Source organism: Drosophila arizonae, chromosome 5, assembly GCF_054131065.1.
Source record: "Drosophila arizonae isolate 15081-1271.41 chromosome 5, UAZ_ARI_1.0, whole genome shotgun sequence".
Taxonomy (NCBI): domain Eukaryota; kingdom Metazoa; phylum Arthropoda; class Insecta; order Diptera; family Drosophilidae; genus Drosophila; species Drosophila arizonae.
In genome coordinates this window covers 5,564,714-5,579,124 of record NC_142925.1, presented here as the reverse complement: position 1 = coordinate 5,579,124, position 14,411 = coordinate 5,564,714, and the positions used below count along the sequence as shown (strand labels likewise).

The 14,411-nt window shown below is 40.9% G+C and overlaps 2 protein-coding genes across 3 annotated transcripts; both read left to right on the top strand.

Moving 5' to 3' along the window:
* Positions 1-612: 612 nt before the first annotated feature.
* LOC149268400 (renal glandular kallikrein) lies at positions 613-5,075 on the top strand. Its single transcript, XM_089469784.1, has 5 exons — positions 613-1,345; positions 1,410-1,696; positions 2,703-3,222; positions 3,288-3,395; positions 3,931-5,075. Exons 1-5 carry the CDS (start codon positions 1,270-1,272, stop codon positions 4,095-4,097), a joined length of 1,158 nt encoding a protein of 385 aa, XP_089325910.1. The 5' UTR covers positions 613-1,269; the 3' UTR covers positions 4,098-5,075.
* A 1,364-nt stretch (positions 5,076-6,439) lies between these two features.
* LOC108614860 (uncharacterized) lies at positions 6,440-13,866 on the top strand. Of its 2 annotated transcripts, none has more exons than XM_089470534.1 (6): positions 6,440-7,209; positions 9,283-9,462; positions 11,740-12,249; positions 12,512-12,689; positions 12,758-13,136; positions 13,215-13,866. In XM_089470534.1, exons 1-6 carry the CDS (start codon positions 7,020-7,022, stop codon positions 13,431-13,433), a joined length of 1,656 nt encoding a protein of 551 aa, XP_089326660.1. In that variant the 5' UTR covers positions 6,440-7,019; the 3' UTR covers positions 13,434-13,866. The 2 variants fall into 2 exon arrangements, with proteins under 2 accessions (XP_089326660.1, XP_017864571.2); XM_018009082.2 differs by lacking the exon at positions 6,440-7,209 and adding an exon at positions 8,366-9,128.
* The last annotated feature ends 545 nt before the right edge of the window (positions 13,867-14,411 follow it).

Sequence of the window (14,411 nt, the reverse complement as noted above, 5' to 3'; positions counted from 1 at the left end):
TACAACTATGAATCGAAACTAGAAAGAAATATTTCTATTTATGTGGGGAACTACTTCTAACTGAAGCAAAAAGGTGTTTGTCGAGAAGTTTGTGAGTTTCTGAAGTATTTGAGTATTTGATGTGTGATTTGTATTGTGTGCTCCTCTCGATTGTGTGACTATTTGACAACTAAGCGATACGCCTGCTGATCAACAAAATCAAACAAGGTAAACATATTTCATATGCAAATGCTGCAGAGCATCATCAATAAGACTTTGCGTTTTAGAAAGTTACATAAAAGAATGCTGCGCCCCTGCCCCTGCCCCTGCCTCAACCGACACGCAGTTAACCCAAAAAAAGTTGTATTAGCCAGAATTGCTCTCATTTCCTGCATGAAAATAGGTAAATATGTTGCATGCATATTTTGCAATTATGTCGCATAAAATAATTATTATTCAAACATTTCCTGCGTTTCGTAATAATTAGCCAGACATTGCATTTGAGAACTAGAGCCCAAGATCAAGATATGAAAGCATGTGTGTACGTGTGTGTGTGTGTGCTCAAGATGCCAACCAGTTGCTGAGAAGAAGCTCTCACAGCCAAAGCTAAAACACTTTGGCTACAGCTTGGCACCCAGTTTGATTCTGGCCAGCATTGCGTGCGGTTGTCGCTGCTGCCGCCGCCGTTTTAGCCAATTCTCGCGTCGCGCTTTGTGTGTGTGTGTGTTGAGCCATGCCACAATTGGCAGCATGTGTGAAACTCTGTGTGGCTGCAATTGAAAATTGTGCCAGCGCGTGATGCATTGACACAGTTATTATTTAAAAGAAGAAAAACCAAAATATATATAGAGGCGACCCATTTAGCCAGAGAACACGTTGCGACAAGGACGCAAGCGGCTTTGCATCTAGCCGCTAGCTGGGTGAATCATTCAACCCAGCAACAACAACCACAAAGAGTAGTAAAAGTGGAGCAGCAATAATAAGACATCTAAGTAGAAATAACAGCAGCGAGCTGCTAGCTCCAAATGGTAAAGCAGAAGATAACAACAACAACAGCAGCAGCAACAGCCACAACAACAGTAGCAACAACAACAACAACGACGACATAAAAGTGAATAAGAAATTGTCATGCTTTCATTAACAGCAACAATAGCGGCGACAACAGCAACAAATCAAAACACAAATTTAGCTGTCAGCAAATTGTGTTAAACGCCCACCGAAAACAGTGACTGTACTGTTAGTGTGTCTGTGTGTGCCTGTGAAGCGTACACGCTTAAATCGTGACTCGAAATGCGACGTTCATTTGGGTATTTATTGCTGCTGTGGCTGTGCCTGCTCCTCTGTCAATTTACGCTGCTGCAGGCGAGTAAGTAATTCGCAATCCTCAGCTAATCCTTGCCAGCGATAGTGATCCATATACTCCCAATTAGGCATTCTAAACACACTGCTGGGCGTGCCCGCCGAGTGTGTGCATCAGACCGGCGTTTGGCCCTGCAAGCTGAGCTTCTCCTGCTGGCTGCAGGGCGGCAAACATGCCAAGGGCTGCGGCAGCAACAAATGGCTATTCAGCTGCTGCATTGCCGAGCCGCCTCAGCATCTGCATCAATCGCCGCTGGAGAATCTGGTGGACTATGGCAAGCTGAAGATGGGCCTGACTAGTCTGCCCAAGCGCATTATGTTGCGGCGGCGCGATGATAACGACCTGCTCAATCTAAAGGTAAATGCTTTGAGTGGCTCCAAAGCAGCGATTACACTACACAACAAGGGCAAGTTGTGTAGAATATATTGCTTATAAGTGAATGTGAGTTCAGATAGAGAGATAAGAGTCGCAAAGCTATAAAACCATGTAGCAAAATCAATGAATTGAGTGCGAGATGCTCGAAAACATATTTTAATTAATGAGAGTTTATATAGAAAGTTGCTATCGTTAAGATACTTGGCGTTAAAAATATATCTAAACGAGAATCGGAAATAAATTATGGCTAAGGAAAGATTATAATGTGAAATGAAAGCGAGAAATAGGAATAGAAAGATTGTGTGATAGGGAGAGACCTCTAGAAGTTTTTAAAATTTATGAGAAGCACAGAGAAGAGTGCGCTCTTTAATATAATAAACTCAAAGGAAATTTACAAAACAGTTTTAAGAATTTATGAGAAACACATAAAAAGGTGCACTCTTTAATATAATGAATTTAAAGAAAATTATAGAATAGTTTTTATAATTTATGAAAAGAACATATAAGCTAATATTAATTAATAAAACCGTTTCTTTAAGTTTAGTAGGGTGAATAACCTCACATTAAATTCAGTAAAAGAGCCCATAGACATGCAACTGTAATTATATTTGTGGATGCATATGCCCTTAAGTCTAATATATAATAGTATTCCTTACCATATTATAGTAGAGTCTATTATGAAAGATTGTGGAAAAGTGCCTCGAGTCTGTTACAACAGATTGTGCAAGAGTTCTTTGAGGCAGCATAGCTATCCTGATGTATTTTTCAAGAGTTCATTTCAAAACTCATCAAGTGCACAGCGTGTGAGCCAGGCCAACAATAAGACAATTGAAAATATTTTTTATGGAAAAACTAGTTTTTCTGCTGTTGTTTTTGTTTTGTTTTCTGTGTCTGTGAATTCAGTGTGCCCAATGCCATCATCAATTATGCAGCTGCACAGTTATACATTATTGACTAATCAGTTTTCTTCTATTATTCCCATTTCCAGCCGGAATGTGGACTGCCGCGCATACCGCAGAACACGCTGCAGAAGCGCATCATTGGCGGAAGACCGGCACAGTTTGCCGAGTATCCGTGGCTGGCGCACATACGCATCGCGGAGTATCAATGCGGCGGTGTGCTGATATCGGCGAATATGGTGGCAACGGCGGCGCATTGCATACAGCAGGCACAGCTGCCCGATATAACAGTGTATCTGGGCGAGCTGGATACACAGAATTTGGGGCATATACAAGAGCCGCTGCCCGTGGAGAAGCACAGCGTGCTCCAGAAGATAATCCATCCGCGCTTCAACTTTCGCATCACACAGCCGGACCGCTATGATCTGGCGCTGCTTAAGCTGGCCCGGCCGACGGGTTTCAGCGAGCACATCTTGCCCATATGCCTGCCGCAATATCCCATAAGGCTGGTGGGACGCAAGGGACTGATAGCCGGCTGGGGCAAGACGGAAGCGCATATGGGTCATGCGGGCACCAACATGCTGCAGGTGGCCAGCGTGCCAATCATATGTGAGTACAGTGTGCACACCATTTGAGAGACACCCCACTCTATTTCTACTTTATTCTACGCACAGCCACCCTGGATTGCGTGCGCTGGCATGAGAGCAAACAGATCAGTGTGGAGATCAAATCGGAAATGTTTTGTGCCGGTCATTCCGATGGACACATGGATGCGTGTTTAGGTGAGCGAGAGAGACAGATAAGGAGAGCGAAATTCGATGTGGCATACTTTTAGGCGAAACGTTAACAGAGCGCTGTTAATGGCTTAGCAGAGGTGCGAGTCGATTAACAGACGTTCGTTGCGAAACGGATTTGTCTCATTTAGAAGATTTTGCAAGAGAATAAGTATTCAATTTTTTATAGATTTGACAGTTAATGATCTACATATATATCGTATATAAGAAATTTTACACATCTCATTGTTTATAGTTTGATATATGATAAATTAACACAAAGGATAATTTATAAAGCAGATTATCGAAACGTTAACACAGTCAAAAGCCATTATTGTTTATCAAAACTATTTGGTAACTTCCTTACCTCTAGCAAGTTCTAGAATAACAATTTAGAATATGAAAAGCAAAGTAAAAGTACATAATGCGAGCAAAGTGTTTCAAGTTTGCTTTCAACTATGCCAGCCCCAACTAAAACTACTCTCACTCATTTAGGCAACAAAAATATACCGCATATAAATCAAATTAATTGCCTTCTTCACAGGTGACTCGGGCGGTCCGCTGGTCATCAAAGAACATGGTCGCTTCGTGCTGGTGGGCATTACGAGCGCCGGCTTTGGCTGTGGCGTGGATCACCAGCCCGGCATCTATCACAATCTGCAGAAGAGTCTGCGCTGGGTGGAGGACGTGGTGGCGCGCAATGAGCCATAGGGCCCAGCAGCTACGACAAATCATGTGGCAGACTGAAATGGGCGCCCGACTCCTGACTCCCCGTGGATGTGGCAGCGCAATCTCATTAGTTTATGGCGTCTAACATTAAGCAATGGCCTGTGCAATGAAAATAGCAACAACAACAACAACAACGACAATGACAACAACTACAGCAATAATATTAACATCATATGATATTACAAATTACAATTTATTAGATATATTAAATATTATTATGTAGCTAATGTAAGTGGGTCTAGTTGCCTTATTTGTGTGGGTGTTTAGGTGGCACAACCGACGACCTTGAACGATGGTTGCAACTGTGCATTGGGAATTTTCAATTGGAATTACGCACTTTACAGCACGTAAAGCAACAATAACAATAACAATACAAATTTGCTTTGTTATGTCATTTGGCATTCGCTGTGCTGGCCCATTTCCCATTTAGTGTTCGCTGCTGCCATAAATGGCACAATCAACTGCTTTCAACTCAACAAACAACCAGCTACAACAACAACAGCAGCAACAACAACAACAAACAGAAAATAATCATAATTTGTACATTAAACACATTAAGACTGGGCCAGAGTCAGAGTCTCCAGTCGAGTGTCATCTGCCAATTGCCCAATGCTAGTACTTAAATTGTGTTACGTTTGCTTTGCATACCCTAGACTTGTCAGAAAAGGGTTACAAGGCTATGCTAAGCGTGTGAAAGTGAATGTGTTGACAAGCTGATAAGGTTTATGAGTGAAATATATATCTATAAGTAAATGTTTATGCTTGCTTTTCATTTAGAGCCTATAGAGGCGAAAGGAGCTATAAATTCATTTATTTGGGTATTTTCATTTTAATATATTGTAGAATTTGCAATGTTTATAATTATAGAAGCATAAAACCATGTTTGGCCATAGTATAAAATTAAATTCTTGTTTTAGAATTTTATCAGATTATAAATTTAGAAATTTATATTTATAAATAATTATATATTTTGATTTTAATTTTACTTAGTTATTTATATGACAATTAGCTAATAAGTATTTGCTGTATAATTTTATAAAATCTATTTTTATTATTTAATTTTATTTATTAAAAAAAAAAATTTTTTTTTAATTATTAAATATGTTTTGTTTTTTTTTATTATTCTTTTATTTTCTGTTAAATTTCTTTTATCATTTAAATTATACAAGTTTTTTTTTAATTAAATATTTTTAATTTTTTTGTATAATTTAAATAAAATTATATAATTCATTTTTATCATTTTTTTTTTATAATTTAAATAAAATTATATAATTCATATTTCATTATCAATTTTTTTTTTTCAATTTTTTTTATCAACTTTTTTCATTAACTAAATTATATAATTTTTCCCATCAATTATTATGATTGGCTTACTATAATTGCTTTTCATTTTCTTTTCACATAAATGCCCTAAACTACTGCACTCTCACTTTATTTAGTTGCAGTTCATACCAAATATCAGGGTATTTGCTTAGTCATGCATCAATGATCAATAATTTTTAATAGGATTGTTTCATTGTCTCACAAATTGATTGTCTCTCAAGTGTGTCATCAATTTTGTGGCCAATTATTATTCAATAGTTATCCATGAACTCATCAAGCCGACTTTGGTTCCCAACCCCATCAATTATTTAGGCGTTATTCGTTTTGATGGCACTTTTCAATTTTTCCACAAGACATGTGGAGTGGAGCTGTTGCAGCGAATTTTTCACGCTTGAGAGATGAACTCGAAATAAGATGTGCTGTGCGCGCGTCGCTTTTGGCTTTCGCTTGGCTGCCTTGGGCTGCCAGAGAGCCAGCAGAGTCAGCAGAGTCGCGTCTGCTGCTGGTTTTTCCTGTTGCAATTTGTACAATTTGTTGATTTTTCTTTTCGACTACAATTACATTTGGCAGCCCACTAAATTGCTGGCAGCATGTGAGGTGCGAGTAAGACAATTTAACTTCCTCTTGTTTCATATAGTAGAGCCACTGCCTCTGTGAGCTCTAAATTTGACATTAGTCATGGCAGCAGCAGCAACAGCAGCAACGACAATAACAATAACAATAACAACAGCAACAGTAACAGCTAAGCGACATGCGACATGCAATTGCCAAGTGAGCGACAAAAGTTGCTGCTGTCTCTGCTCGGAGGCCACGTCTTGTTTTGTCTGTTTCTTTTCACTTTCGATTTCGATGCGAGTGTAACTCTCCGCACACACACACACACACACACACACACACACACACACACACACACACATAGACAAACGCGCACGCTTGAGAGTCTCCGTTTCACACTCTTTGGCGCATATTACTCAATAGCGAACGTCTCTGCGGCTGCTCCACGCCGCTCGACGCTGCTGCGTGCGTGTTGGTGAGCGTGTTGATGGCCTTTTTGATTTTGAATTTGTCAGCCAACTGTTTATTAAGTGTTTTGACGTTACCGCAAACTGTTCGCAAACGCAAAGCCCACCGCAAGGCAGTCGAACACGAACAAAATAAGAAAATAAAAACAGCTCACAGAAATATACGGCAACAGTAACAGTAACACAGCCGAAACCTCAACGAAAATTTCCAACAAAAGTCTTTTTCAAGAAAAAGTGCGTGACGCGTACAAAATATGTTAAAATATTAAAATGGCCGCGAAATAAATGCATTGGGTCTTATTGCCAAATATTAAGCTAAGTGGGCTGCGCGAATTTTGTATTTAATTCAATCTGAACTGCCCTGCCTGCCGTCTGCTATGCAAACGAGCGATTATTCAATCAAAAACTCGCGCCGCTACGTGAATTAAGTGAAACACACAATTGCACAAAATCGCAGACAAACCAACAACAACAACAACAACAACGGCAGCAACAGCAACACCAGCAACACCAACAACAACGACAACAATTACAACAACTACAACGAAAGTATTGCAAAATGCGCGCAGTTGCATGGCTGCTGCCGCTGCCAACGTCGCTGCTGCTGCTGCTGCCAACTCTACTGCTCGGCCTGGACGCTGCCCACAGCAGCTACAACTCCGTCTACAATGATGTGATTACGCCGGAGCTCAAGGAGGCCATTGATAAGAACTTGCCCAAGCAGGCAAAGTTCTTCGATGAGCTCGATTGTAAGTATGCAAGTTTGTTGCCTAAGTCTTTTGTTTGGATTGCTTTGGCAGAATATGCCAGATATTTCTTTTGTATATAAGAGCGTGATTAAACCTGTCAGCAGACAAGGTAAAAGTGTGTCACCCAAATCTTTATTAAAAACTACACTAAATTACTCTTCCGCTCATCACGCCCTTCACACAAATTGCGCACATGCAATTTCGTTATCTAATATTTCGCCTTGCAAATTGGTTAATACAGATTCGCGTTTGCCAAAACAAGAGCAAGTTCGTTGCCTAAGTCTTTCGTTTTTGGCAAACTGCGAAAGCATGAGCATGCGGTTCAATTACATAATTAACATATTAGTTAACCTTGAACATAGAAATCACACATCGATACGATGTCAAGTTCACATGACTCACGACACGATTTCTACGAAACCAAATCGGACTTAAGCCAGGCGAAAGTGAGTTAGTAAACGCCCTTACGCATGTATAATGTACATATATCGTGTTCTTGGCCTGCCCAAGCTGTGAGCCGACTTCATTCATCTTGCAAGCGCGCACAACTTTAATTGGACTTTCCAAAAACTAAAAACAAGACAAGGCATCCAATTAGTTTGAGAAACGCACGTCCACAGCTAAGAGCCAGAGCTAAAATTTGTGCGGTAATTATTCACACACAGCCACAGCCGACATTAACATATGGCCCATTCTGCGCCCCAATGAAAGCGCATTATGCTCCATTAAAACAATTAAAAGCAAATATTTGTAGAAGAAGAAGAGAAAAACAAAAATGGTCAAACAAAAAGTAAGAGCTGCATATGATAAAGAAAAGATATGGAGGCAAATATCAAATCATGCGCAAATTGCCGCACAAGTTCAATGGCATTCGCCATGTAATATAGAAAAAGCAAAAGTCTTTTTTTTTTTTTTTTTTTTGTCGCTTATCTGTACACACACATATATACCATTGCAAGTCAAGAGCAGGAAAATCAACTGCAATTAACGACAATTGCAGCGCTTGCCGACATTCGAAAGTGTTAAACAACAACATGTTATATGCCATAGATTATAGATTATTTGTGCAGAGAGCACTCATAATAGAGCAGCTACCAAAAACCTTGACCAGAAAAAAAAAAAAAACAATAACGAAAAAAAACGAAAAAAGAAAGAAAACATCGAAATCAAAGTCAAAACTTGGTCGCTCGGCAACATGTTGCTGAGCGTCGTTGGCAACATGTTGCCGCTGCTTTTTCTTTCAAGCTTCTCTCGGTGGTCTCACACGTCTTCGGCTCGGCTGGTGAAATGGCGAAATGCGAGCAAATGTCTTCGGCTGCTTTAACGCAGCGCAAACACAAAACTTTGGCTTAGTTCTGAGCTGAATTTCCCGACGTGCGGTCGACATACGCGACGCGCTGCGCTCATAAGCTATATATACGCTATATATAACAGACAACAACAACAGCAGCAACAACAATTTTCTTTTCGTGCGTCGTTGCGCATGCGTAGCTGCTGATATTATAAATAAAAGTGAAATCCTGCTCGTGTTTTTTGTAATATTAATAATAATAATAATATAAATTACAATTAAAAGTGTAGCACAGGATAGCTACGCATACAAAAATCCAAATCCAAATCAAAAAGAAAGTGAACGCCAACAAGTGCTGTGCGAAAGTGAAAGTACCCGTTCGCCTGTCGCGCTCCTCGGCAGGAGTCGGCCCCAGCCATGTCGCGGGCACGAACATATACCTATTATCGCATAAAGGATAAGTGGCTCAGCCTGCTGCTCATCTGTGTGCTCACGCCCAACAGCGTCTGCGCCGTGGGCTATCCGACAGCACAGCAGGAGCACGACATGCTCATACTGGATGCGCTGTCACGGCGCAGCGGCACCGGCTATTACGGCGAGAACAGCGTCATGGAGATGCTATCCCGAAGTACACAAGCTCACTTAAACTGCAACAATTTGACTATTGACTTTGTCTCTTTCCCCAACACACGCCCAGACACACACACAGTGTTCTTGTGTCTGGGCGTGTGTGTGAGTGCGTTCGATTCCAACTAATGCCCATTATTTTGGTGTCTTTGCAGTGATACCGCAGTCGTGCCGCTTCCGTGGCCACAAATTCGAGTGCGGCCTGTCCATCTCGTGCGTCTTGGGCGGCGGCAAACCTCTCGATCTCTGCTCCGGCGGCATGATCTGGTCATGCTGCGTGGACAAAGACCTCGACGCCGAGGAGAGTCCCCATGCAGCGCCGATCAACAATACAAGTGAGTAACAGTAACAAAGTTCTAACAGGCGCAGCAGACTGCTTTCCCAGCGATCCGCTACCCATTTAAAAGACAACCCCCATTCCCGCTTCCCAATTGGATTTGCCATGCTTAGTTGGATGTTAGAGCATTTGCTGCTGCTGCTCTTTTGCTTGACGGCGAGCACACAAATTGCAAATTGCTGCGCTTCGACTTATGCAATGCCCTGTATAATAGCGCAATAAATTAGTTCGCATTTCGAAAATGACAACAAATTGCTCGACTTTGCCTGCATATTTGCACACACACATACATGCACACCAGCTAACATATGTCTGCAGGGGCAGATGTGCTGCAAATGCATTACTAAACTCCATTTGCTGCACTTTCAAGTAGTGGGCGCTGAACTGGAAGGTGTCAATGGTGGCACATTAAAGAGGTCGTTCAGGCTACGAACTGCATATTGAGGCTGTCTGAAGTCAATGGGAAATTCAATTACAAAACGAAAATTGATGATAATTTAATTAATAATAATTAACCAGATTATTCTTTATATATGAATTGAAATCTCCGATCTTATGGAATCTGCCAAAAAACAGATATATTTGGTTATAGGGTAGGTACCTAGATAAAGGAAATTCTTGTGCCTAGAAAACTGTTAGATAGAGTAGATCCCGATGGTTCGAAATGGCAAGGGAATCAGTTTTTTTTTTTTTTTTTTTTTTATTTTTTTTTATTTACACGCAAATTTAAACCATTGAGAATTATTGTGGAGGAATTTCTTTCAATGGATTTTTATTTATTTTCGGCGAACTATCGAACTACATTACGAGCGAACTATATTACGAATTATCGACACTGTACTCGACAAAATTTATGTTTAAAGCCAGCTTTATATAGTTATTAAATAATAATCCAAATTTTACATTCAAAAGCTTCAACAGCAAATGCCTGAAATATATATTATATATATATTGCTACAAATTAAATACAATTTCATAGCCTCCACAACCCCATGCTGTTAATGCCTTCTCTGCTTTACTTCATCATTTTTTCGCACTTCACATTTTTGGCTATAAAATTGATTTTATACAAATTCAATTACCATCAAGTGCATTCGCTGTATCGTAATCTTAGCCAACGCCAGCAACCAAAACATTATGCCACACACACACACTGACACATGAGCACGCACGTTGAGGCACGTTCGTCTAGCAGCTGGTTGTGCTCTGTTTAGTTTTCTAGGCTGGCCATAAAAATGTGCAACAAAAACAAAAAACTAAAAAAAAAAAAAAAACACATTACAACATGTTGTAAATAATTCTAAGTGGAAATTTTTTAAGCAGCCCAATTTTAGCCCCAATTTTATATGTATTTTTCATATATTTTTCTCTTTTTATTTTTTTTTTTGGTAATTTTCTTAAAGCTCTTTAAGTAACAAGTTCTGTTTTGCGTAGTCACTTTCTTTAGGGGGAAAAGGTCTTTTGGGAATTTTCAGTTTTTTGCTGTTGTTGTTTTTACTTCTGTCTGCGTGTCGCTCAAGTGTAACATTTTTCAGACCTCGAATGCGACAATGAAAAGACCCAAAAACAAAATCGGTTGCGGAAATAAGCGAAGGTGAACGTTTTTGCATTTTAAAAGTGAAATTTCACGTTGGCTGCGCCTTTTGCCCAGAGCCTGCATCAAGCTTATTTTTTTATTTATTTATTTGTTTGTTTTCTGCTTCTTCTTCTTTTTTTGTGGGAAAAATCCCAGCGCCCACAGTTACGGCATTTGGCTTTAGAGTTTCAAGTCCAAGACGAGAAACTCGGACAGAAACTGGTAGAAAAAAACGAAAAAAAAAAAACAGTGTTAATCAACTAGCGGCGTTCTGTTTTATTTCGCTTTTCTTTCACCTTCTTTTATTTTCGTTTTTTGAATTACGTGCGAAAAAATTATCCCATACATTTGTCTTTTGTTTCTGTCATGGACTCCGGTCAATTGAGTGTGTATGTGTGTGTGTGTGTGTGTGTGTTTGCTAGTTGTGAATTAAATTTCGACTTCATTGGCTGCGGTGACATAATAAAGTCGTGCAGGGCGCTAGCCGTAATTGCGGGCTCAGTGTTTTTTTTTTTTTTTATTATTATTACTTTTGCTCAAGTCTTTCACTACTTAAAGCGAATCACAGGCGAAAGTTGAACTCCAACTGAAAAGCTGCCCCAAACACACACAGCAAACACACACAAACAAACAAACATACTTAACCGTCCGTTTGTGCATAGAGGAAAATTGCAACATCATCATGATTCTTACACACAGGTGACATAATACACTTGCACGACATTTATCCCGACTTGTCGCCTGCTGTTAGCAAGCCGGCGCATCATCCAGCACACCACCAGACGCAACACAACAACCACAATAGCAACAGCAACGGCCTGCCAGCGGCCTCGTCAGCACGGCCGGCCTATCCCAGCCACGCCTATTATAGCACAAAGCGCCCAGCGCTCTACAACGGCAATCCCTATAAACCCAGCTCCAGCTCCGGCTCCGGCTCCAGCTCTAGCTCGTCTGTACACCGGCCCAGCGTCTCGAGCTTAAACAGCTGGGAGCATGACTCGAATCACTTGGGCATCACCAATCATCTGGACAGTTTCTTTGATGCGGATGCACCGCCAGATGGCGCTGTTGCAACCCGACCACCAGCATTACACGCACCCCAGGCACAGCCCTTCGCCGTGGGCAATGTGCTCGATCTGAATGCCGGCGAGGCGGTGGATGAGTACCAAAGTGGTGGCTACAACGACGGCAGCTATCGTCCAGTGCCGGGTACTAAAAATCAATTGAGCTGTACCAAAAATCTAACTGTTATCACTATTATCACTCTCTCTCTCTCTTTCTTTTATACACGTTGGTTTTCGTTTCTCGCACCACTGCAAATTTTCCTTAGTATGCACCACACAGCAACAACAACACTCTGAATCACAATATTTATGTAGTTATGCACCGCTCTCTCTGTCTCTCTCTCTCTCTGATCTCTCGAATATTCTGATGTTTTTTAACTAATTCCATTTAAATTTATCTCATACAGGCTGCGGCGAGGTTTTTTCGCGCACCAATCGCATTGTGGGCGGCCACTCGACGGGCTTTGGCTCGCATCCCTGGCAGGTGGCGCTCATCAAGAGCGGGTTTCTCTCACGCAAACTGAGCTGCGGTGGTGCATTGATCTCCAATCGCTGGGTGGTGACAGCCGCTCACTGTGTGGCCACGTAAGTAGCGCTGCTTTGAGCGCTCAACATCATTCAACCACTCAATCATTTTTCTTATTTACCGCCAGCACCACCAATTCGAACATGAAAATTCGGCTGGGCGAGTGGGACGTGCGCGGACAGGAGGAACGTCTCAATCACGAGGAATATGGTATTGAGCGCAAGGAAGTGCATCCGCATTATAATCCAGCCGATTTCAAGAACGACGTCGCACTCATACGACTCGATCGCAATGTGGTTTACAAGCAGCACATCATACCCGTCTGCCTGCCACCGCCCACCACCAAGCTGACGGGCAAAATGGCCACCGTTGCGGGCTGGGGGCGTACGCGGCACGGCCAGAGCACTGTGCCCTCAGTGCTGCAGGAGGTGGATGTGGAGGTCATCTCAAATGATCGCTGTCAGCGCTGGTTCCGCGCCGCCGGCAGACGTGAGGCCATACATGATGTGAGTCAAGCAACTTGATAGACATATATCAAATGAATAACATATCTGCCCTCTCTCTCTCTCTCTCACCTAAACCAGGTCTTCCTCTGTGCCGGCTATAAGGAGGGCGGTCGTGACTCCTGCCAGGGCGACAGCGGCGGGCCGCTCACGCTTACAATGGACGGCCGCAAAACGCTAATCGGACTCGTCTCCTGGGGCATTGGCTGCGGACGGGAGCATCTGCCGGGCGTCTATACCAACATACAGCACTTTGTACCGTGGATCAACAAGGTTATGGCCAACGACAACAATGCGTGAATACAGTTTCCATAGCTAGACTGTCATTTGATCAATTTGGAAGACTGCAGCCACCGCCTGCAGCTGTTGCAACTGCAACTGCAACACCCGTTTGCCTGGCCATGTGATTCCTCTACGACTCGGGGTTGCTAGTGTTTAAGTCGAAGCTCTCAATCTCACAGCAGCTGCTATTTATTTTTTGTATACTCTACCCCTAACTCAAACCCACTGGCGATATTCTATTGAATGCTGCTCGAACCTTGGAGGTTAACTGCTAATCATTAAAATATTTATTACATTCATCTGCATAGATTTTTATGAATTTATATATAACTTTATTTATAATTTAAATTAATATTTAAAAAATAAAAATAAAAACTAAATAATAAATACACAAAAATATTTTTAAAATTCTGTGAACTTTGCAAAAAAATAATAATAATAATAAAATAAAATAAATAACCAAAAAAAGTAAATATTAAAATACTAAATTTTATTTTTCTTAATTTATTATTTTAAATTCCAGTAAATAAAAAAAAAATGCACATTTTGGTGCTCTTTCAGTAACACATAAATGCAACATATATGTATGTATATAAATGTCTTAACATTTCCCATTTTAATTTTTATATCAGCTAGGCAAACAAAAGTGAATTTTAAAAACATTAAAATATCATTAAATTGATTGAAAGAAAATCGTTTCAACGTTTTCTCTTTCAAAATTCAGCTGAGTAAACAAAAGACTTAAGACACAAACTTGCTTGCAATACTAAAAACCTTTGCATACTTTTGAGCGGTCATAAAAATCTCGCTGCTCTACTCTCAACAGCCTGCACAACAAGTTGGCAGCTCTACGAAATATTTACACAGTTTAAACAGCTTGTGCGGCAGATTCAAAATCAAATATTAAGAAAAACAAATAACACGGAATCATGATAAGAACGAAAGGGAGAAAAGATAAATAGAAATAGGAGCAGCAGCCGCAGCTAAATGAAAGCA